At 33.9% G+C, this 26,259-nt stretch overlaps 1 protein-coding gene across 4 annotated transcripts in view; it reads left to right on the forward strand.

The window, feature by feature from the left end:
• Positions 1-22,031, forward strand: part of LOC121371542 (neurexin-3a-like) — a 138,678-nt gene extending 116,647 nt beyond the window's left edge. For all 4 annotated transcript variants that reach the window (XM_041497514.1, XM_041497515.1, XM_041497513.1 and 1 more), the window contains 7 exons: positions 359-537; positions 3,179-3,350; positions 10,717-10,818; positions 11,757-11,856; positions 12,979-13,042; positions 18,573-18,748; positions 19,687-22,031. In XM_041497514.1, coding sequence (XP_041353448.1) covers positions 359-537; positions 3,179-3,350; positions 10,717-10,818; positions 11,757-11,856; positions 12,979-13,042; positions 18,573-18,748; positions 19,687-20,110 — 1,217 coding nt within the window. In that variant the 3' untranslated portion in view covers positions 20,111-22,031. The remainder of the gene's footprint in view (positions 1-358; positions 538-3,178; positions 3,351-10,716; positions 10,819-11,756; positions 11,857-12,978; positions 13,043-18,572; positions 18,749-19,686) is intronic.
• Positions 22,032-26,259: the final 4,228 nt, after the last annotated feature.

The raw sequence follows: 26,259 nt of genomic DNA on the forward strand, positions 1-26,259 counted from the left end.
CCTAACATTCAAATTCCAGTTGTGGGTTGTGGGCCCGTGCTTATGTTCCTATTTCTTCCCATCAGTATATTTATGAATATTTAAAATCTATGTATCTAGGATGAAAAGAAAGGTAGAGAATTCTACACCAAGGTTTGAAAGAAGAAACTTGACAGACAAATGACAATACTGCATTAAATGGTGAGGGTGGAGGGATAACAATAAAAGAGTTTCTGGTAAAAGAGGTAACTCTGAAATTTGACTTTTTTTAAATGTGTAATTACATTCAAATATTGTTTGAAGAAAGCCCTCTTCATGTTTCATATATTTGTGTATTAAGAAATATAATTAATGTTTTCATTAAAATCAATGTTTTCAGCAAGTACCACCTACGAGTTTGGACCAGGAGTTGGTCTAATAACCTTCACCCATCCCTCTGGCAAACGCCCTGACAATATCCGTGACACACTTGCTCTAGGCTTCACAACCAGAGCTCGCGATGCAGTCCTAGTGAGGATAAACAGTGGCAGTTACGATGACTACATCGAACTTGAAGTGGTAATCTTCACATTCCTTATTTCCTCCAGTCAAATACATGACAAAACTAAAGGTTTTTAAGCCTAACTTCAAGTTGTTTTCACATTTGTGGTGTAACCTTGACAATTGCTAAGTATTCTTGCATGAAGCTAATGAGTAAATATTATTTCATTTAATGATATAAGATCTGCAACAGTGGTAGATTTGATATTGATAATGTTATATACCTTGATATTTTAAGCAAAATGTCATCCATATGCCTTCAGAAGTATTGATGGAAAATTATTTTAAGGTAGATTTGCTAAGCCAACTTAATGTTTTCGTGTGTGTTTTTCTTTGTGTTTGATATTTTTAACTAATTATTATTTAGACAAGGAAATGATTTTTTTTTTCAAATATATTTAATGTCCATGCATAATGAGTGATTAGGCAGAAATGTAACAATGAAAATCGAGTATAAAATGATAGAAAAGTTGTTAAATCCTCTACCAAAATTATACATATTTTTCTGAAATTACTACCCAGGAAACTGCTCACAATAACCCCATGTATGTTAAGACCTATAAAGTTTTCTGTAGTCATTTCCATTTCTGCTATACAATTGCAGACATTAATTCTTTCCCAATTTAATACTTACATTGTTTACATATTGCTAATCTGTTTAAAGCACCTACAAGATTAAATGTCATTTTCATTTCTGCTATACAATTGCAGACATTAATTCTTTCCCAATTTAATACTTACATTGTTTACATATTGCTAATCTGTTTAAAGCACCTACAAGATTAAATGTCATTTTCATTTCTTTTTAACTTATTTTGTGCTTATATTCAATTAAGGTTCAAGCATGCTCTCTTGGGCACACATCTCAGCTATTTGGGCTGTCTCTCCAGGACAGTGGGTTAGTTGTTAGTGGTTAATGACAGAGAAGAGGGTGTATCCATTGAGTTGTTAAAACTCGCTCTGGGTGGGAGCCGGTACCAGGTTGCAAACCCAGTACCTACCAGCCTTATGTCCAATGGCTTAACCACGACACCACTGAGGCTGGTTAAATGTCATTATGTTGTATTTGACATCCAACAAAGTCTTCAGTACAGTTGATAAAAAAAAAAACATACAAAACATTTCATACATAGTTATGTATTGTGGTTAAAAGGATACTTTCATCAAATATGAGCCTTGTGTACCCACCCTGAGCACCAACACATATCTACAGTTTAACACGTATTTAAAAAAGTACTTTTGTTTTTGTTAATTGTGTCCTTCTGACTGACTTTGCCTGCTCAAACTCACCAGGAAGTGACATCACGACTGGTATTGTATTAACTCCTCCTGTCTGTACAGAGTAAAGAAACGTGGTACAGAAACTTATTTACTTAATCGTCTTCGTGTGCGGTCACACATAAGGTTGATCACACCATTGACGTTTTGTTCTTTGGCATTGGTTTCTGTAGCTTGGGGATTTTTTTACGTGGTGAAGGTGCTAACCTCATGCACAACCCTCTTCCTTTCTCATCCGGGCATGGGACTGGCCACAGTGGAGTGGTACAGAAGGAAACCATCAAATTGTGCTTTAATCAGCCTGATTTCAACACAAGTTTTTTTTTAAATTTAAATGTCCAATTAATTTAATAAAGCATTTAACCAAGCATATTTCAGTTTATTTTGATAAATACTTATATGTGATTTATTGGAGTGGATATTATTACAAAATGGCACAGCACAGCATTTCGGCATGTTTCATCAATCTTTGAAAATCAACAAACCGGTTCTTCAGTTCTAAGAGTAAGACCTGAAGGGATGTGTTAAGTAGTATGTAGCGACCTGGTCACTGGAGGGCAGATCTAGTGTGTCTGTTACAATGACTTCACATTTTTACCATTTTATTACATTAATATACCAATACACTTGTTCACATTAACCAATACTGTGCATTAAATGTCACTGAATATGCATATCAGCCCACAAGCTTTGACCTAAGCAGAGCTTGAACTTAAGAATTTGTTTCCACTGCAATTTTTAAAACAAGTGCTGTGTAGTGGGTTAACCTTTTTTCATTCGGCGGACCGTTTAAAAATGCACTCAATTTCCTTCATTCAAATTGCTTACCTTTTTCCTTTTGGCATTAATCCTACAGGACATTCCAACTTCCATAGCACCAAAACTACCCCCCCCCCCCCCCCCCCCTCCCTCCCGCCTGTCACCAGTTCCGGTTGGGCTGCTGGTGCTCCATTGCACCTGCCAGTTCAGGCAGTCCCTTATCCACCCCACCCCAACCCTTTCCTGTCCTGGATGGAGGAGCCGGCCAAGGCTGGCACCTGAGCCCATGACAGGTGTGCACTACAACAGCTTGGTCTGAATGTGCACATAAAACACTCTGACCTGACTTGACCAGTGGGTGAAATGGCCCAGTAACAGGCTGTTTTTAAAAATGTTATTTTGTTGTATGTAGACATATTTGAAGTGTACAAATGTAATATACTGGCGGATAATGTACACTAGATGTATACATTTTGCCATTGTTGATGAGCTTTAAAGATGATACAAAAGTGCTGTTGGTCATGCTCCCGACCTATCGCAATTAAAATCTCAATGACGGCAAGTCAGTTTGAGTCCTGCCTGAGTATTCCTTTAATAATCTGAATGACTTGTGATTCTGCAGGTAAATGGAAATGTCTTTGTGGTGTATAACATGGGGACAACGGACCACCCGATTGGTGAGCTGTTTGAGAAGGTGAATGATGGAAAATATCACGTGGTGCAATTTACGCGGTCAGGTGCTAATTCCACCATTCAAGTTGATGGCTCTACTATGCAAACTAAGAACCCCAAAGGTAAGAGACAAAACAAAACTGGTTACAATAACGTGGATGTGATCTGTATGCTGTGGTGATATGTTCATACCTTTTTCACCTCACTTCATTATGCGGTAAGGTTTTAAAAATTCATTGAACATTACACTTTAATAATTTAACTTTTTTGTGCAATGTTGAAATGCAGTAAACATTTATCACTTCATTATGCTGTTTGGTTTGAAAAAAATTCAACTAACTATTCTCTATATTAAATTCTTCGTTTAATATTGGAATAGAGTAAACATTTGTCTGTAGATAAGTTTGAATCACTAATGAGTACAACAACAATATAAATGTATCATTGATTAAAAACCTCTTTTATTGCGCAAGGAAGAAAAGGATTAGGCATAAGTTTGATAACTTAAAGGATCTCTTCTAAATTATAATATGTCAGAACCATAATGGCAGTAGATATTTTTGGCCTTTATAAAAAAAAAAAAAATTAAACATAAAGTATATTGTGTTTAAACATTACTATGGTACAAAGCTAACTAAGTGTTCATCATTATTAAAGAATTGTACATTTGTGAAAAGATATGTTGTAGAATACAGATGTGAGCGTTTCTTAATGCATTTTAAATTTCTTTGTTGCTAACGGGGATAATGAAGCATCAGTGGAAACATGTTAAATACAAAATGGCTGCTTGGAGCATTCACAAACCTGTATTATGTGCATTTGTTTGTATTACCAGGTGCTCACAAGGAGTAGGAGGGGTAACTCAAAAGTTAACAGTTTTACATTCATTACTGTCTTTAAAAAGAATTATTGTCACTAAAACCAAATTAAATTTTAGAAGCAAAAAATCTTAATTATTGTGCTATTTTGTTGAGTTTTTACATTTCAAAATAGGATATTCGTCATAGTCTTATTCAACTTACCGTACTAGCACAACAACAATGCTATACAACCCTGAGTTATAACCTCCACTGCAGAATTATCTCCCCTTGCCGGATGTATAACTTACACCCGCGTATGGGTAGACCGTATATCCTCGTTTTTGATTCTGCAGTCCTCCATTGCAGTCGTGTTCGAGTTCTGTAGTAAACTTTTTGTTAAATTGTCAAATTGTTTATTAATTTGTAATTTTGTTTTACTCTGTCATACGAGGTGTTTTGGGTAATTTACACAGGGGGTTAATGTCTGACACGGCTTCCTCGGGCTCCAACCGGTTGGTTGTGTGTGCCGAGGGGGGTTGTCTTAAACGACTGCCCCAGTTTGATCAGCATTTGTTATGTCGGGCATGTCGTTCTTGTTGTTTTGAATGCCAGTGTCATATCTGTGTAAATTGGTCCCCCTCCACGTGGGGGAAGGCTAAGAAGCTGTCAAAAGACGCAGAGCGAAAGAGGATGATTAGACGTGTACGAGGGTCTACCAGTGTCACTGGCGCGCTTGGGTTCGTTGGGCAACTGAGAGGGACGTGGATCCCTTGTCGCCTACTGTTAATGATTTAGCTGAGTACTTTCTGGCTCTTGTCCAAGAAAGACAGCTGAAGGTTCAAACAGTGAGAAGTCACCGGTCGTCCATTTTCACTACTCTGAGGCAGGGTGGACGTCAAGATTTCTCAACGAATCTCGTGTTGCATGACTTGCTTAAGTCGTTGCAAAACACAGTTGAGAAGCCTTCCATTTTGCCTAAATGGAATGTTTTTCTGTTTCTGCATGCACTACGAGCCTTTGAAATTCACCAGTCTTCGTCATTTGACGTGGAAAACTTTGTTTCTGGTCTCACTAGCGGCTTGCCGTCATATTAGTGAGATTCATGCTTTTTTGCATGATTTGGTGGATTACAATACGGACGGGTCAGTTACATTACATACTGATCCTGTTTTCGTGGCTAAGAACCAGGTGCCAGGGGAAGAGTTTCCTCCAGCCATTATTCAGTGTTTATTTCGTACGCTTTCTGCGGATAATTCTGATAGACTTCTTTGTCCGGTGCGGGCTTTGAAATTCTATTTGGAACGTACTACAAATCTCCGGCAAAACACTAAGAGACTGTTTATCTCTTTCACACGCCAACCAGGAGACACTACGAAGAAAGCTTTGTCGAGATGGATTGCTGCAACCATCAAACTGGCATATGAGAAGGCGGGTGATCATGTTCTGTGGAATTTCTCCGTTCGACCTCATGAGATTCGGGCGATTTCTGCTTCCTTTAATTTCCATGATTCTTTGGACATTTTCAAGGTTATGAGTGCGGGATTTTGGAAAGGTCGACACACGTTTACCGGTTTTATTTCCGTGAAATGGCTGTTGGTCCGGACTGAACTCGGCGGATTCAGTCAGTCATTGCAGGGCAGCACCTCATTTCGGTGCGCAGGGCCACGAGTAGGGGGCGACCCTTATTTCGTCCGGTCGCTAGCAGCAGTCTTTCTGGGAGATAGTTCTCCACCTCCTGTTTGGAGAATGGGGGGTGGATGGTTGACTATCTGGGGCAGTCGAGTGTCTTTTACCATTACTTGGTGTGCGGGTTTCCTCACCTTGTTAACTTGGTTTACTTTTAATTGGGGTTGTAGTTCTTCAATTTAAAAGTCACTTTGACATTTTATACCTCGTATGATGTGGGTTGCTTTTTCACTGTATCATTATTTGAGACGAACACTACTGGTTGAATGGGTAAGTCCTCCTTGTTTTCTTACCTCCTCCCTTTAATGTTAAATTCTCGTGCTTTAACGGTGTTATATCACGTCTGTTATAGCATTGTTGTTGTGCTAGTACGGTAAGTTGAATAAGACTATTAGAAAATTTGTTTCTAATTTTCATTATTATTCATACTTACCTAGTACTAGCACAACAACAACCGTTACCTCCCACCCGCCCTGAGAGAGGTCTTTTTTGATTCAGTCATTCCGGACTTTGAATCGATAACGAGGATATACGGTCTACCCATGCGCGGGTGTAGTTATACATCCGGCAAGGGGAGATAATTCTGCAGTGGAGGTTATAACTCAGGGTCATATAGCATTGTTGTTGTGCTAGTACTAGGTAAGTATGAATAATAATGAAAATTAGAAACAAATTTTCTAAAAGTCTCCATTACTTGGGATTGGTTGTGCTCATTGATGGAAAGCCAGACCAGGTATATGACTGTTTGATATGGAATTATGCCACATGTTTTAGGGGACCATTTTGTGGCATAATGCAGGTTTTTTATTGGCTTTTGTCCCACATATTTTATTATTAACTTGTGCTAAAAAAAATTGTCATTCATGTAGTGACATTGTAAATATTTATACTAAATAATTATTTCTTGCTGTGCAGTCGCATTGGGATCGATCCCCATTGGTGGGCCCATTGGGCTATTTCTCATTCCAGCCAGTGCATCACGACTGGTATATCAAAGACCATGGTATGTGCTATCCTGTCTGTGGGATGGTGTATATAAGAGATCCCTTGCTACTAATGGAAAAATGTAGCGGGTTTCCTCTTTTAGACTGTATGTCAAAATTACTAAATGTTTGACATCCAACAGGTGATGATTAATAATCAATGTGCTCTAGTGGTGTCATTAAACAAAACAAACTTTCTTCTGTTTTTAAAAATAGTTATATGCAAGTTCGGTACAGTATAATTGAAACCTTTTGCTTAAGCATTATGTTCAAAATATTTTTCTAAATGCTTTTGAAATCTCCTACTACTTGTGGGCACTGAGTGTTTATATCATAACATTACGGTAAACTGTGTGTTTGTACATTGTTCAAATGGAGTATATTTCAGACATGAATTAAAAAATTTATTCTAAAAGTGATTGGATAATATTTGTAATAATTTTGTCAGATGTCATCTGCATTTGTACAGTGCAATCTTTTTTCTTCTTCTTTTTTTTAAATAAAAAACATTGTACATCATTCAAGGTTGGCTGATTTTATGTGAGATATTTGGATTGTACAAGTTGCTATATATGTTTACATACAGATGCATTTTATTAATGTATTACTACTTGTCAAATAAGGATATTTCATGTGCACTTACATTGTATTTAAAATCACCATAGAGAAATATAATAACAGTTTGGCCCGTAGTATTTTTGTTTTTATATTCTGCTTTGTTTGAGTATTGTATATTAATGAGTAGCTTTATTAAGTAGTATTCTCAAACCAAGGATAGGCTTGCTTTTTTTTTACAGAAATATCAATAAACCTTTTTTTCAAGTATTCTGCATAATCTGCATATAACAGGTTATTTCATTGTGTGACATCACAGATTTATCTTACGAGCATAAGATTTTCTAATAGGTTTTCTAATAAAATAATTTCTAATAATATGTCTTTTTTTGTCTTTTTTTTGGAATTGTTGCTCAAAATATATTTTTCAAAAGCACTTAAATATTAAAAACAAATAATTGACTTCTAAATTCACCGACATGTACATTTGTGATTTTACTTCAAATTATGTTTTGGGGCCACTGTTGCTTAGTGATTTTTCAGGTTTAGGGTGGATGATTCAATTGTCATATTTAAAATTTCACATTTTAGGCATCTTGTAAAGGGTTAGTGATGTTTCATCCAGATAAATATTAGTTGTTATTTATATTTTTTAATCAGTGGGTTGCTAGGATTATCAACATGTTGATGGTGAAACAGCATATAACCTTGACAAAATTAACGCTTTGGTTTACAATGTAAATCACTTTGCAAATCTTAATTTTACTTCAATCATCAGTTTGTAAAACCTTTCGGTGCTTTAAGAGAATCATGCACTCAAGTATGCTTTGTATTACTGTGAAGATGTTGATAATTTTTTACAACACTATCAAATAGTTCATGATTATTGTCCATCATTAGGTGTTAATTTCAGACAAATTGTTACTTTTTGTATACCATATAAAGTGCAAAAATTAAACGAATCCATTTGTTTTGTTTTTGGCATTAACTTAAATTGGAAATTTGAGTGAAAATTGCTTGGTGTTAGTTTTATGTGTGTCAGTCATGTATATAACTACATGCATGACATATTGCTGTCTTGCTAAACATTGGAGAATGAATCATCTAACATGATGAAAATGTTCAGCGGGGGGGGGGGTCAGATGATTTTGCTAGCCAAAGGAGTACAGTAATGCTTTATTGATGGATGGTGTTGATTGCTAAATGGGTCTGGACCCACTATCTGAGTTGTAGGAAAAACAACAGCAGGCTGTAAAATTCCAACAAATTTCTTTTGATCTGGCAAGTTGCCCTGAATTAATATCAAATTTGTTCTGTGGTTGATTGTAATTCCACTTTAACACATTCTCTCTCAAAAGTAAAAGGTTAATTTGGGGTTCCTTTAATTTTTGCACTTAGTATATGTTCATAATTCAGAATTATTGTAAAAGTCAGTCCAAATTAGTACATGTTGAACACATTTTTACTTCTTCAAAATAGGCTCATGTTGGAATGTATAAATTAGATCATACTAGATTGGTTGGATCATTTCATTCAGAATACAGACACCATTATTGCGGTTTAAATTGTAAATGAAATTAACATTCCATTCTGTACTTGCATTATAATATATACCTTGTTATGAACATTTATAGAATATCTTTATTAAATTCTGAAGCAGATGAGGTTGATTAATGTGAAATTTGAAACCCATCACCATTAAATTATCACCATTTTATTGTCATAAATGTGTTAATGATTTCATGCCCATGAGTTATCTCCCTTGATTGAATTTGATGCTGTGCTGTTCACAAATGTTTTAATGTTATTTTGGGTGTCCTGAATCAAACATTGCGTAATGACACTTTGTTATCACAGAGCAATTGTTTTTAAAGTCATTTTAAAAATACCACATCTAGGCCAAAATGTTGCTATTTTTACTTTACTATGTCAGCTCTTGAATTTCCGATCATCTTGCAATGGCAATTTAAAAGAGATAATAACAAAGAAAATACCAAGTAATGATAAAAATGTCATTGCAGACCATTTTTGCAGTGGCATTGCTGACTGACATCATATATTTTAAGGGTTGTATGTAAATATTATCAAGTGTTGGAAGAAGTGTATTTCATTGTATAAAAATACATAATATGTAGATTGTTTGTGTTTTAAAGGAAATACAAATATTAGTGGTCAAACAGAGGGTTGACCATATAAATAAATGGTAGCTAACTGTTCAGATTGTTTCACTTTGGACTGGCTTATGGTTTAGAATTTTATTTTATTGTGAAACTTCTTGCATTAATTTACATTTCCTAGTCTTCTCCTGGCTTTTGGACGAGGTCTTTGACCCAGGTAAAACTTGAATTCAAAAGGTTACCATGGTAATTACACTGCACCAATTTATTATTACATATGTTGGTGTATTCATTCTTTTGTTTCAAATTTATTACTTCTTTCCTTTAATTTACATTTAGAAAGATATCAATTTTTTATTACAAGGCTGTAACACATTTTTTGAAAAAAGATTTTAGAAAACACTACATTTCATTCCAATGTAAATTCTAAAATGAAAGGGAACTAACTCATTGGTGCATGTGATTGCTATCACATACATTTTGGTAAGAAAATTCACATCTCACTTGTATATCACAGTCACATGCTTAATAGATTAATGCTAATATCACAAACTGATGCTTCAGTTATATTTATATAAATGAATTAGTTTGCTGGAAATATTAATTGCACTGTTTTTGGCAGTGAAGATGTAATCAGCATGGAATGAAACTGAATTTTATACTAACTGTGACAACATGAAAAGCTTTGTTTTTATCTGTGTCACCAGTTTCACCCAGTAGAAACATTTATTTACTTTGATACAAATAGACTTAATTATTTAAAACTACATATTTATTATTATTGACTTTTATAAATAATGCTAATATATTAAGCAAATAAATAAGTGAAATATCATAATTTTGCATAATAACCAATGGAACCTATGGCAAAAACACAGAATACATAGCACAACTAGAAATAGGACATAATGAAATGCCTACTGATGTTGTGACTAAACATACATGTATGTTGACCTTCATTGCTGTAGGCAAGTGAAATAATTAAATTGACACAGGATTATTGAAATTTCTATTAGGGTAATATGTATATGATTTTGTAAAACTAATATTCTATTAAATTCTAGCATTTATAAAATGTAAATTGATCATTCTTGATGAATTCTAGTAATTATTGTAAATTTCAAAAACTGATACATGTATTGGAGAACAAATAATAACATGCACCAACTATCTGATAATAATAAAAATAATAATATTTGTTTTTAAAAACATTGACTATTTGTTATTTATTATCAATGAAGGCACTGATGTTTTCTATCAAACAAATACAGTAACTGTTTATTATGTACTCTGACTTAGTAATGTATCTATTTAATACTAATATAAGCTTTGTTGTGTATTTATTAGGGCAGCAGTTGGAGGTTTTCAATAACCAGGCAAATATCTACATTGGTGGTAAACACGTGAAAAATGGATCAGTAGTTCGCCCATTTCAGGGAACAATATCAGGTAACTAGTGCAGTACGGTGTTACTGATATACCAATATTCAGACCTCGTCAGTTAAGGGGAGCTATCGTTATCACTCCCCTGAGACTAATTCAAGAAGAGTAACTTTTAGCTCCCCTGAGCATGTTAATATAGTATCAATATTGTAATATAACTGGCTACTTATAATGTATGTCAGGGGAGCAGTTAATTAATCCCTCTCGATTGTTTTCATGGCTAGACCTGAATATATATCATTATTCAAAATGTACCATATATAATATGTATCACCTCTACAGATTTTCTACAAAGTGTTTTTTGTCAGTCGGAAACATCAGTCTATTGGATTTGAATGTTTCTCTCAACTTCTTTATCCATAGTTGCTTTAACATGGAATGGTTTTACCTTACTAAATAAATTATAATACTTCTTTTTTTAGGTTCAAATAATAAACTTCAACTTTACCATGTGTTTTTATTTATTTATTTATTTAGAAATTCCAAATATTTTTACAACAGGTATAATTATAAATCATGGGTATCAAAAGTTGGGGTGGTTCTGACATCTTCTGATGCCTGTGTAAATAAATATATTATGATGTGTATTATTATATAGGTTACACATAATATGTTGGATATATTGCCATATAAACATTCTCATAATAATCATTTTTACAGATAAGATACCACTACTAGGGGCCTAATTCACAACACATCTATTATAAATTTGAAACACAATTATTAATAAAAGCACAAACAAGATCATATTTTATTTTTAATCCATTCTTTGGTTCTTGAACAATAAATGCCAAAGTACCAATATAAAGTGACGTCATCGGATGTAACATTCCCTGTTATTTTTACATTCACTGAGAAATTAACAAACTTGCATTGTTTCAACTTGACTAATGACATACCTTTAAACTGTAATGAATACAGTGGAAAGTTGTTATTGATTGCAGGTCTGGTTCTGAATGGTTTACGCATCCTTGACCTTGCTGTTCAGCGAGATCCCCGTGTGACTATCCGAGGCAATGTGTTTCACAGAGAAGAGTCACCCACGTAAGACAGTTTAATTATTGATTTTAACTTAGCTATCCTTTAACATCATATTTTATTTAAAGTGGAAAATTATTTTTAGGCATGTTTTACATACAAATGTTCAGACAAAAACAAACTACATTATTCAAACTATTTTCACATATATAATTCATTATTTCTACCTGTGTTATGTGTCATGAGACCAGAATAATATCTCAAGTAATGTGAACAACAAAACTGTATTCCACTGTCAAAATCGTATCTCTGCACAATGCAGAGTGGAAAGGATGTTGGGCAAAGTCGTGATTACATCTATGATCAACTATAGGAGGACTGCCACTCCCTAGGAGATCCATAACAGGATGTTTCATCATTTCTGCACTGTCCATAGGAGGACTGCCATTACCAAGACTAGCTTAGAAAACATAAACTTGGAAAGGATAGAGCTCAGTTGAATATCTACACTCATGAATCACTGTAAAACAGTGATAATATCAGGTATTCGTGAAAGGTGAGCATATCCTACTCTATCAGTGGCAACTGTTATGAGCACAGTCTACAGCCATCAACTTCATAGTTGAAATGTACAGGATTTTCACCAAACAGACGAAAAGGCATGTAGTAGGTCAAAAGGGAGTATTGCATTGGACATCCAAATTAGTCAGTGATATGTCATATAGTGAAGTTTGACTGTACAGATATAGGCCTATCATTACTGTTTTTTAACCTATATCTTGTGCTAGTTTGATTTGATTATAGCTGTTGAATATGCTCATAAAATGAAAATGCAAACATCTGCCTAAAATTATAGTATGTATCAAGTCTAAATAAAGCAGTTGGTTTGAAATGTTGATAATGCGTTGTTTGGACAGAACAAACATCTGCCTAAAACTATAGTATGTATCAAGTCTAAATAAAGCAGTTGGTTTGAAATGTTGATAATGCGTTGTTTGGACAGAACAAACATCTGCCTAAAACTATAGTATGTATCAAGTCTAAATAAAGCAGTTGGTTTGAAATCTAAATAAAGCAGTTGGTTTGAAATGTTGATAATGCGTTGTTTGGACAGAACAAAAAAAAAAAAAAAAAATAAATAAATGAATAAACTAATTTTAATTTCATTCTTGTTTTAACCTTTTCCAGTGAAAAACCATCTAGGAAAGAGGACAAAATCGACTATGAAATGCAGTCTACAATGGGAGTAAGAGTAAGTATTCTGTTAACATGTACACATGATTTGCTTGGTGTTTTCCTCAGCAGAAATAACTAGAGATGACTTTTGTTAAACTATAAAATATTGTGTAAACCATGTGGCATATTCCCTAGCAGAAATAACTAGAGATAACTTTTGTTAAACTCTAAAATAATATAAAATATTGTGAAAACCATGTGGCATATTCCCCAGCAGAAATAACTAGAGATGACTTTTGTTAAACTATAAAATAATATAAAATATTGTGAAAACCATGTGGCATATTCAACAAGTTGTGAGCACAGAAAGTGAGACATGCAACAAATCCAAGCAAGATGTAAAAATAGAAAGCACAGGGCGCTGCATGGAATTGAACTTGGGACTACTTGATGCAGGTCAGTACTCTACCAGTGTTTGTTTACCACAGATACTGAGTGACAAAATTGGCTATGCTGGCTATACTGACTATGGCTGGTTTCATAAATTTTTAAGTGTTATTTTTGTTAGCTTTTGTTACTATGGTTGGTTTCAAGAATTTTTAAGTGTTATTTTTGTTAGCTTTTGTTACTGACTATGGCCGGTTTCAAGATTTTTGAAGTGTTATTTTTATTACTGACAATGACCAGTTTCCCGATTTTTTTTAATAATCATTTTCTTAAAAATACATAAAATAATGGGTGTTTTTTAGTGTTAAATAACTGTGTGTACCACGTATGTATTTGTATATTATAAGTTTTTATGTATATTATATATAGTATGTTGTCTGGAGCATATAAAAGCAATTCTAAACTAATGGAGCAGCATGATTTTTTTAATGTGTTTTTTTTTAATGAAGGCAATAATGAATGTATGGTTATTCTCTGATTGGCTTGTTTGTTGTCTGGGTCAGAATTTCAATTGGTGTACCTATATCATGGAATGCATTCAAGCATATATTCATCTTATTTGCACAATTTGATATTGACACATGCATTTAGCTGAAACTACGATGATAAGTTTGTTTATTCCAAGTATAAATGTAAATGGAATAATGACTGGATGAAAATGATGTCATTCAAGCCTCTTTTTTTTGTCAAACAGTTGTATTTCTTAGGTTGGATTTTCTCAGTCTGCAACAGTGATTTGTTACGGATTTTCTTTGTATTTAAAATGTGTTGTGTGCATTGTTGAATAAAACATTCCTTCCTTGTAAGATCACAGTTAGACTGGGATACTAAATGGTAGAGAATTAGTCTCAGCTAGTATACATGTATGCTTATATAAATGTTAACATATTGTGAATAACCACTTAACCGGTATGTTGCATTTTATACCAGACCATAGGATTTCAATGTTCATGGGAAACACTTTTTTATTGCTGTGCCTTGTGATCATGGGAACCCATTGGAAACTGTTTTAAAAAATAATTATATTTAATTTTCTTGTTGTTGAATAGTCATACTTAATATAATATTCATGGGAAATGAAATTTCAGTTCCGTGATTTTACCGAAATGATTGTTTCTGTGAAATCCGAAGAGAAATACAAGAAGAGAAAGATAGACTAGATCTGTTATATATTATTTATTAAGTAGCACATCAGATCATTTAGTTTAATACCAAGCAGTGATTAATTTCATTATATGTATTTGGGCAGCAGAGGAAATCACCTCTACCATCTCATCACTCTAAGAGACACTCGCGTCACAGAAACATGTTAGGAAGAAGAAGACGAAGGGGTTACCTCCACCACCATGAAACAAATAAACTTTCTGCATTTATTCCTTATGAAAACCAAGAAAACAGAAATAGCAGGCCATTAGTACTAGATGCCAGAGTGTTGGTGCTGCCACCTGAAGGAGGAAAACGTAAAAACACAAGTGACAGCAAATCCAGGTTAGTGTGGCAGAACAAGATAGATGGGTGGAACAAGGTCAAGGATACATTTATCAACAAGGTTGTCCGTGATGTTCCAACTCCAAGATCTCCCACAGACTCCTTTTCCACTAAAGCTCACTACTGCTCTTTCCAAGTCGGCAAGGATGAGTATTTTCACCTCAAAGCACCAGTATTTGATGCCATTAAAGAAGGCAGCGCTGATGGCAAGGATTTTAATGATGATGATGATGAAGATGATGATAGTGAGGAGTTTACCCAGTTGAAGTCTACTGTCAGCAGTGTAGATGGTGTTAGTTCATCAAAGTCCACAGACCCCAGGAGTCATCACTTGGCTCCAATTAAATCCACAGTCCCCTCAGTCACAGAGGTCTATTTTACACAGAGAGTAACTAACGCCAGCGTGGTACCAACATTCTGGTCACGGGGTCAACTTGCAACCCATCGCCATCGAGTAACTGCAACTCTTCCGTCAGCCAGACATGTTAAAGTCACTGTGACAACAACCATTTCAAGTTTCATGGTATCCATTTCTGCCTGAATGTTTGGCATGATGAGACATAGATGCCTGAATCGTGTGTCCTGTAGTTGGGTACACTATATAGCATGCTCTTTTGAAGATCTTATCCAGAATAAAGTGTTTTTGAAAATAGGAGTACAATCCAGTTAAAATTAAATTTTAATTAAAGTTTCTATTAGGAGAAAAGCATACATATAGGCATGGTATTTTTGTATTGACAAAACATATCTGTAGGCATGGTGACCAAAGTCATCAGCATAAAATGACTTCATTTATAATTGTTTTAATCATAAAATGTTCTGTTTGACTAGTTAGATTGTATTGCACTTTAATAGATGATATTAATTGGTAATTTGATTTTATATTTTTTAATGCACTTTTACTTGTAGTTGCTATTATTAGAAAATGTTTGGTTATCATTATTTTAAAAATAAAAACAAGAAGTGGTTGACAAACATTAGAAAAATAAAATATAAAATTACAAGATGTGTTTTTATCACTAAACATAAACTCTCACATTTTTCTCCTTTGTTTGTATTGGTTCATTAGAGAGTTTATTTTAAATTATACAATATTTAGGTTTGTAGCTAAAATGCATGCTTCATTTTAAAAGCATAATTTATGTACTTGTGTTCTGTGCAGTTGTGTTGTCAGCCTAAACATGCTTACTGTAGTGCATGTAACAACATTCTGTATCAAGCATAAATAAAAACAAAAAACCTCAACAAGTTGTTGAGAAAGAAAACATTTTTAAATTTGTTCTAGTCCATAATACAAACTACTGGAACACACAATTCAGGTATCATTGCCTGGACTGGTGGGTCGTATCTGCGATGTATCTACCACTTTCTGGACTTATCTATCAGCCCCTGGACTTTTCTGTGACTGCATGTGTAGACATTAAATGTGGAAATTTATTCCACTCTCTGGACTTGTTTGTATATGACTGAACTGTCTAGCATTGTCTGTTACTTATTTGTGTGTTAGTACACATGTATCTGGACTTGTTTGTCATTACCTGAATTAGTTTGTAACTGTCTGTAATTGTTTTTCTGGGGGGTCTTCACCCATGGATTTATCTATCTATGTTTGTTATATTGAATTGAAAAATTCTTTAGCAGATGTTACTCTAAGGTGGTTCCACTATTCATCTTCTTAAAAACTAACTTAATTAGGAAACGGAATAAAACGGTGGGATTTTAAGGTAGTTTTTTTAGACCGATTTAATATATTTTATACTAACTAGGACTTGGTCACTGTCATGTGTTACATAACGTAACTATGTGACTGTACGTGACCAACAACATCATGTAAACATTGACAAGACTTGTACACCCAGTTTATGTAGATTTGTGTAGCAATGGAACCACTCCTTTTAGAAAAACAATCTTGTGTAGAATTTTGTGGAAAATCAGTCTATGTAGAATTTTGTCACCAGACCTAGTTGTACACCCAGTCTATGTAGATATTTGTTTGAGTGGTAGATCACTTTTTGTACAGTGGGGTGGATCATTGTAATTAGCAAAAATGAAACATTGTTTAACAATAATTAATATATATTTTCACTTTTAATTGGTTATTTTGAAGTTCGCTTGAGGTAAAAATATGAAATTATTTTTATGACATGCTATACAGTGAATACCATCTACATGTGCAACCAGTTCTGAATTCTGTGTCGGCCATTTTGACTTGATACACTAAGTTGTTTGTAACAACTACACTATATCCAAGTTGACATTTTTAGATTTTCAGCAGCATGTTTTAAAAATATTTATTGTAAATATATTGTGTTTGTTAATAAAGCTGATTGAAAATGAATGTGTTAGTTATTTTTAGTGTGATCTATGTTAGATAATTAGTGTTTTGAAGTTATTGTATTCATTTATTTGTATATTTTTGGATGTTTTACAAGAAATTTATTTTGCTTTCTAATTACCATATAAAAGCAATTGTTTTAATAATGTCTCATGTCACATACACATCTTTTTATACTAGTAGTAAATGCATTGATATACTTAAAGAGAAATAACTTTTAAGGTTATTTTGCATTTATACATTTGTGAAAACAGATAACTATAAAAACTGATAAACATGATTCAAATGACTGATATGTGAGATCAAATGATTATTAATGTTTTCTACACGATAATGTTTCAAGTGAAGAATTGCTATCAGTAGCACTAAATGACTAAATATGCAGTAACTAACCTCACTGTTAATACGATCTAGCATACATGTGTTTGGAAGTAACCTCCATTTCAAGATAAACTATAGTTTGTCCCATCAACCTATAAAAATGTTTTTTGTAAATTTCAGTTTGGTTTGACATAAGAAGAAAAGTAAAAGTGTTTTGAAAATAACAAAAAAATACTATTTTTTGTGTGCAATTTTGAAAACAGTTGACTCACAAATAAATAACTTGTAGTAAATTTCATAGTATGAAAAAAAAGTGATCCTTGTGGGATGCACTATAGATGTTATCTAACGAGCACTAAATGTTTACTCCCAGACATTCTGTATAACTGAAGGAAGTAATGTGCATGAAATTATTCAAAATTATTCAATTTTTACTGCATAAAATATACTGACAAGGAATATTTATCTCAACCATGACTATTAGGAGTTCAGCATATGAAGTTACACTAGTTAAAGCACTTTTGATTTTGTTGCAATTCCATGGTTGCTGGTTGACTTTCAACCGAAAATAGTACTCTTCTTATGGTAGTGTTTGTAAGTTTTGGCAGAGAGTTGACTAGTGTTTAATTGTAGCACATGAATAATGACAAGCAATCTCAAAAGCAAGATACTGCTTAGTAAATAAATAAGCATTTTTCACACTATTAATTACATTTGTAAAAGTAAAGGAGCAAATTTTCAAACTCTTAGTTCTAACCATACAAAAGCCTTTATGCCTATCATCTACATTGCAAGTATTGAAATAACTTTGAGTGTAAAAGTTGACAAATTGATGCAGTATCTTAAATACAGATTTTAATATATTTTCAATATCTTATTTCTAATAAAGAACAACTAATTTAGAAGAAAAGTCTAAAATGTTATAAATATACATCAGTTCTTTCAAGATTTGGTCAGTGTGGCTCAATATATTTTCATTACATATTGCAATAATATTTATTCTTTTTTATTTCAGCAAACAACACCAAAACTTGGTGTGACTGATGACATCATCTTCTCTGGGGCAGGACCTGGTTGCCATAGTGATGATGAAGATGACTGTTCACCATTTGGTTCAGGGACTGAAGATGACATCATCACACCAACAGTTGTCATTAAAACTACACCAACTCCACCTACAACAACTTCCAAGTAATAATAATATTGATAAAATTATAAATTTATTATACTGTCTCATATTTACTTTAATGCATGGTATACTGGACTATTTTAGATAAGAACCATAATTTTTAAGGGATACATTTCATGCTAAAAGCCAAGTGATTCCCAAAGTGAATATAAGTTCCATGGCTGCCCATTGGCCATAAGATAATAACAAAAGTACATAAAAATGTAAACAAATCATCAAAAGCTAAAACAATTTTTTAAATAATTAAAACCAAACCGTGCTATTCTTTGAAAGACTTCAGTAGCACAGATAAATTCAATCCCATTTCTCGTGTGTACCAAGCTTTCAATTTTTCAGAACAAAGCTGCATTTCTTCACCATCATAAAGGCATATTATCATCCTAAACCTATTCAGAGTTGGAAATATAGTTTTCTGTCTTGTCCTTATTGATATTATTAGAAAGAAATCCTTGTAAGAGGATTGTATTCTGGATCTTTGTATTTTTGTTACATTCATCCACTTTTTATTAGTTCATTTCTAGTAGCATTTTCAGACATTCTTTACTCTGACGTTTTGAATGTATAATAGACAAGTCAAAAACAAATAAGGTTGAGTTTCCCATGTCTTGGATTAAAACTTGTTCACTGACCTAAGACTGCATTGCATTGTATATAATCTTATTATCAATTTATTTTTTATCTGCATATTGCCAAAACAAATAAGATAGTGTTTCCCATGTCTTGGAATAAAACGTTTTCATTGACCTTGACCTCTGACTTGTTCCATACATCAACTGTATCTATGCATTTATTTGATGAGTGGAAAATTGTATCTCATAACAATAAAAAATATTGCAGTTATATATATTTTTTTATTATTAAAGTGTGTCTTTAATTTTCAGAATTTTGTTGGTACGTATAATTGTTTTATTACTTATAGAGTTTTATTACTATTATTTAGGACCCGAACATATAAGAAGTGTACTGGATCAAACTGCCCAATCAATGGAGAAGAATATTTTGTGTCCACATCAGACAAGGGTCTGTCTGAAGGATCCCGGGACTACAACACTGGACAAGGAGGTTCCAAACCCACCCCCGAGACGGGCAAGGAATCTACAGGCAAGGGCAGCAGCACAATAAACATTGGCATAATCATCGGCATAGCAGCAGGAGTGTTGGTGGCAATCCTGATCCTCGTGTTTGCTTTGTACAAGTTCAGAAGTCGAGACGAAGGCACATACAAAGTGGACGAGAGTCAGAACTTCTCGTACCTGGAGTCCAAGAAGCAGCAAGGCAATGGAGCCCTGCTCACCACAGCAGATAGTGGTAATAATGCCAAGAGGGTTGGCAAGAAGAAAGATGTGAAAGAGTGGTACGTCTGAATACATCAAGATGTCAAGGTAATCAGTGTGATGGTGTCAGTGCTTTTGCTAATAAACAGCTGTATTGCATCTCTCCAAGATTCTGCCAGAAACTAGAGGTTGTATTCCTGGAATAAGCCAATGTGACTAAGTGACAGTATGACCTTGTGTGTATGGGTAAAATGAGTAGTGTGTGTCACTGCTCTGTTTGTGTTGTGATGAAACGAGGGCGATGTTTATGTGGTTGCTGAAACCTGATGAATGAAGACCGTGGATACTGAACATAGTAGTGTCAGTTTAATGTATGGACATAACTTTGCATTGGCTCATCACATTTTACACAGAATGTCAGATGTTGGTAAATGTATTTTCTGCCAGATTCAAAGATAGCAACTCCATTGTGCTACAGACATTGAAATGAAAAGAGAAAAAAATGTGTTGATGGCTGAAGGGAAAAATATGCAGTAATATATACAGTGCATTGAAAAAAAAAGAGGTGAACTTTGGCCATCATTGATTTATATACATGTCCAGACTTAACATCCATCTGATATTTTTTGTTTCACAAGTTAATATCAGTATGAAAAATGAGATTTAGTGTGGCTGTGAATTTAATGAAATAAGGGACCAAGAATTTCCATGTTTTTGTTTGTCAGACACATGTTTTCAGTGAATGTTTTAGAGTCTAAAGCATGATTGTTTTTAGTTAATAGTATATTCTCTAGTAAGTGGCTGTTCCAGCATCTACAGAGGCTGCTGAATCGTGTGATTGTGGACATAGTTTCATTATTCGTGTTCTTCTGGTTCTCCTACAAGCAGACTCTAAAGAATGTTATCCCTGTGTTGAGCTGACTCATGCGCTCAAGGCTGGAAATCCATTTTGTGGAATGAGAAGCAATCTTTACTTCTCAAATTTTTATTTGGAAGCAAATGTTAAAAACTGAGAATCCATTTCTAAAAAGTTCTGGGAAATTTGACCACTTACAAGACATATAGTGTGACTTTTGTTTAACAACAATGCAAAAAACAACTTGAGACAAATACAGATAAAAGTTTATGATTTATATTAGGTATGTCTCCTGAAAATGAAGATTTCTGCATATATCTGGAATACTGTGAAAAATAAGACGGAAAGCAAAAGCTGCCTGTGAAACTGATAAACAGAAAGAATATTGTGTTTTGTAATTAGCATTTGCTTCCTGCCTCCTGTCAGTTTTGAGATTTCGCTTCATGAAATGTTGAATGTGAGAGATGGGAATCGGTCACGGTGTTAGTGGCCCTGCAGTCAAATGACGTCAGTGTTCTATGGGATTATGGAATGCTCGCTGGACAGGTTTTGGTGGGAAGTCTTAAATTAATGTGAGGGGGCAAGAACCAGTGTATACTTGTGATAAAACCTAAGTACTGACCACAGTCCAGGTAGTGTTGTAGAAATATTTTAATTGCAAGTTTGTTTAAAGGTGCTCCTACTTGTTTTAATCATTGGCCTCAGTACCAGGTCAATATTGTGTAATTGCGATAATTATTTTTCTTTCTTTATTACAATTATTCTCAGGAATAGTTTATTGAGATGAACATTTTTAATTGTTAGCTCACTAGAAAATCCTGCACAATGCAGTTTATTTTAGCTCTTTTCAGAACTTATGCCACCAACATCTTGCCTATATAGCTTATCAGTGAGCACATGCCACATTTGCTGAATTTCCGATTATACTCACAAAGCCTGTAGTGAATCACTGGCTAACAGGTGTCATATACTCATACATAAATTGTAAATACAATGTGTACAAGAATCCAGAAGAACTATGGCCACCATATACAACAAAAATATTTCTCTCTTTATGCCCCGGGGCAGGATGTAGCCCAGTGGTAAAGCACTCACTTGACGTGCGGTTGGGTCTGGGGTCGATCCCCGTCGGTGGGCCCATTGGACCATTTCTCATCACAGCCAGTGCACCACGACTGGTATATCAAAGGCTGTGGTATGTGCTATCCTGTCTGTGGGATGGTGCATATAAAAGATCCCTTGCTACTAATGGAAAAATGTAGCGGGTTTCCTCTCTATGACTGTGTCAAAATGACCATATGTTTGACATCCAATAGCCGATGATTAATAAATCAGTGTGCTCTAGTGGTTTTGTTAAACAAAACAAACATTCTTTATGCCCCATTACATAGCCATAAAAGAACATGTGTTTAGTCTGGTACTGGGATGAGAACTCAATATCTAGTCCAATGGCTTAACAACTAAACCATCAAGGCTAGTGTTTGAATTACAGGAATGGTTATGACTGGGAATGATCCAAAAGATATTAGTTCAAATCTAAATGACAAAACTGTTTTCTGTGATCAAAACCATATTTGTGCAAAAGTGTGTTTTGGCATAATTGTGATGGCTTTCACGAATCGCTATTAGGTTAGTTGTCTATAGGAAGACTGCCATTCCCCAGAAGATACTTTATAGAGTAGAACTGAGTGCACAATCTCTCATTGACTGTGGCATTGTTGGTAAAGGAAAGGAATGTTTGTTTACTGACACACCAGCACATTGTTTCTCAGGTGTTTAACATACAGTAATTATGACACCAACTGTTCCACAGAGTATTGTTGAGTGGGAAAATTTACATGTGTATGGTGAAGAAAAATGTGTTGCAATGATTATGAGTACCCAACAATTAGTGAACAATCCATAAATCCATAACATTTTGCATTCGCTAATATTTTAGAGCATTTGAAATTATAAAATGGAATACAAAACATTTAGTTCTTATACAAATTAGATATACAATTTTGTCTATACATTTCTATTGTCATACCTCAGTAAATTTGGGTATTTGTAATTTAAATCTTTGCGAACATTTCATTGTATTTTTTCCTATACTTCCTATGTTTTTTGGGTTGCACTTACTTTCATGTTTAAACATATCTCATTATTATGAGGACCAAAGTGGTGATAACTTGATGGCTGGGAACTTGTAGATAGTCTGACAAGAATTGATTCCACCAAACAGTACATAATATGAAGTCCTGTCAAGAGTTGACACTGTCTAAAGTTTGTTCTGTAGTGTGTATATTCTTTTCGTAAATTTTAATTTTAGAGTGATTGTCTGAGAACATTTTAGTTTTCATTCGGAATTTTAGCAGACTTTTAACATTTTATTTTTATAATGTGCTTTTGATACTGAAGATTTATCTATATGACTGTGTGTATGTAGTACCTACATATCTAGATTTCAGGTTGATCATATTAAAATGACAATTAAATGGAATGTATCTCTTGCTGCACTTGTATCAGATAAATTCTTGTGTGAAGTGTTGATCGATGAGGTGCTTTACCTGGTGTAAATATGTGGTGTTTATGTGTATACCGTCTCTTTGTGAAGGGATAGAATGGTTATTGTTTCGCTTTTCTTTCTTTGGTTTCATATTTCTTTTCTCAAATAATATAACAGTTATAAGGCAAATATTGCAATTACTACAGTAACTATAGTCCATATATTGATGTTAATTGTAGATGTTCTAACCTGGAAAATGTGCTGTGCATAAACCACTTGTTATTGAATTAGTGTGTGAGATTTCGTAATTTTGTATTATTTTATGTGAGTGTGATATTCAATTTTATCACACTTGTATTTAAAAGAAAATTAAGATAATTATTTAATATACTGAATTTGTTGTACTTCCAAAAGGAATAGTAACAGCAGACACTGATTCAACATTTTATACAATTTTTTTTTTTTAAATTCAGATATTTAACTGAACATATAATTAAGCTGTTCTAAGTTTTGTTTATGTGAAAAAATTATTAACTGTGCCAGAAACTAACAACTGCCAATAGTGGTGGAGGTGTTTTGACTAGTAGACAGTTGCAAATGCTTATTAATAATGCCAGAGGTGATTACAGAACACTCAGCAGAGAATAAAAGCGGATGGGAGAAATGGCAAATGTGTTGTCCGAGATGAGTATGTGTTGCATTTGGAGAGACAAATACTGGGATGTGGAGTTGGATATCAAAATATGTTTAATAATATATTCTGTGAGTGTAGGGGAGAAAGATAAATCTTCAAATGGTAAAAAGGTAAAGATTTCAATTGGGGAGAAAGAAAAGGGACCAAGAGGTGTAACCTTGTTTTGTAGGTCATGAACACCAAAAGTATTAAACTGTTAATAATCTTACATTCCTCCTTGTAAATATTTATCCATATGTTGTATATCATGGTTGTTGTTATATGGAGTACTAGGATGCATTCAGAATGCAGCACTTCCGGTTTATTTTGTTACTAAAATAATTTGAAGAGAATTTTTATATGTTCCTCAACATTGCAGTTGTTGTTTATATAGTGCTGCTATGAATGTTGTGTGATTCGGTGTCCATGTGTGGAGTATTCCCTGTATACAGTGTATAGCCTAGCTCGAATGTGTCCTGTAGCCCTCCCCTGTGTTGTCCGACAAAATATAAACAGGAGGGCTAGAGGACACTCGAGCTATGTATAGCCATGGATGTACATTTAAATTCTTTTGAAACAAACATCTTGTAAAAGAAATATAAGGTTATCAATTGTTCTGTTTGTGGTTGCAAATAGTAGGGGTTTTTAATGACTAGTATTATCTATTAGTTTATTAATAGCACTGTCGTCTTAATAAAACGTGCTACAAGTCCATATTAACATCCATTGTTAGGTCATATATATATTTTGTTGTGTTGAAAGCGTGGTATATTTCTTCTGTTGCAGACAAAATGGTTGTTGTTTTGAGGGTAGACTCAACACATGAGTCAACTTTTAGACTAAAAACGTGTTATAATTATAAGTTTGGGATCAGTTTTGTATAGACCACCTTATAATCTTTATTAAATTATAGTGACACTAACATAGATTTGGTATGCAGAGATGTGAAGTACCTAGAAAGTACCTCGATGTTACTGTCTTGTAGTGGGTATAACATTGATGAAATAATAGATATTTTCAAATAGATATCAGAAACATGAGACATCAGAATTCCACCTTAACAGTAAACTTACATAGCACTGTTTATAGATATAGTTTATTTACGAATTGTCCAGCAATTATTACAGTTTTACAAGATATATTTTATTTTGGTTCTAAATGTAGAAATAAACCCCTAAGTCCAGTTCCCGTTGGTTCAGGAAATGAATGACTGAATATTGGAGAGTTCTCCCATCCCATATTGAAAATCTGTCCATTACCTTTCAGTAATAGATAAAAAAAAACCTCACTAGTTTATTACCCCCTCCAGAACCACTAACGTTAAAATCTATACTTCCATATTTGATACATAATATTTTTTTATTGATGTATTTAAGTAGGGGAAAATCCTTGTAACCATCCATTCCTAAACAATTATGGGACTCGGCCCTAGCAGAATGGAGAGTTACTCGGATATTCCCCTATACTTAAAAAAAACCTGTGACACCATGGCATAGTGTTAATAATTATCCATTTGCGGTTGAATGTGCATTTATGGTAAATGAGACCAGTTAAGTAATGGAAGTAATTTTTTACTTAAATTTAATATTGGGGAGATTTATGATAACTAGAAAAGGTTAATGTTGTAGGCCTACAAAATTTAACGGGAAAGATTGTGGGGTTGTTTTTGTCATGTGTTAGTTATGCACCCTCAAAATATACGAAACAAAACTGTACCGTTAGTTTATATCGCTGCACGTAGGTAACCAAAGATATCGATATGGTTTTACCAAAAACAAGTCACTTGTCTCAGTTTTACCCTTTAAACCAGACTGGAAATTGATAAATAAAATGATATGTAGACATAGACAACCTTTTTACGTGCCCTTATCCTCAAAATGTTCAGGCACACCTCCCTTGGATCTAATCTCTGAATTTCAGAGATCAGCCCAGGGGCGGAAGAAGAAGGGGAAAAAAACCCATCTTGTTTTATACTTATACCTCGCAAGTTTAAAATCAAAGGAAGTTCATCGATTGGCTGTCTGTGGATGTTAGCGGTGTTGTGGATATCAAATCAGTGTTGGCATTTTTAACATTTATTTTGTATGTATGACATTATATACATTTATTTGTACACGTGTGTAATAGTTGATGTCCATGTGTGCGTTTGCGTGTGTGGTTCATATTTTCTTAATCAACAATGAATACATTTGCTAGCTAATCAATTACAGTATGAAAGAGTC

The sequence above is a fragment of the Gigantopelta aegis genome, chromosome 4, assembly GCF_016097555.1.
Source record: "Gigantopelta aegis isolate Gae_Host chromosome 4, Gae_host_genome, whole genome shotgun sequence".
Classification (NCBI taxonomy): domain Eukaryota; kingdom Metazoa; phylum Mollusca; class Gastropoda; order Neomphalida; family Peltospiridae; genus Gigantopelta; species Gigantopelta aegis.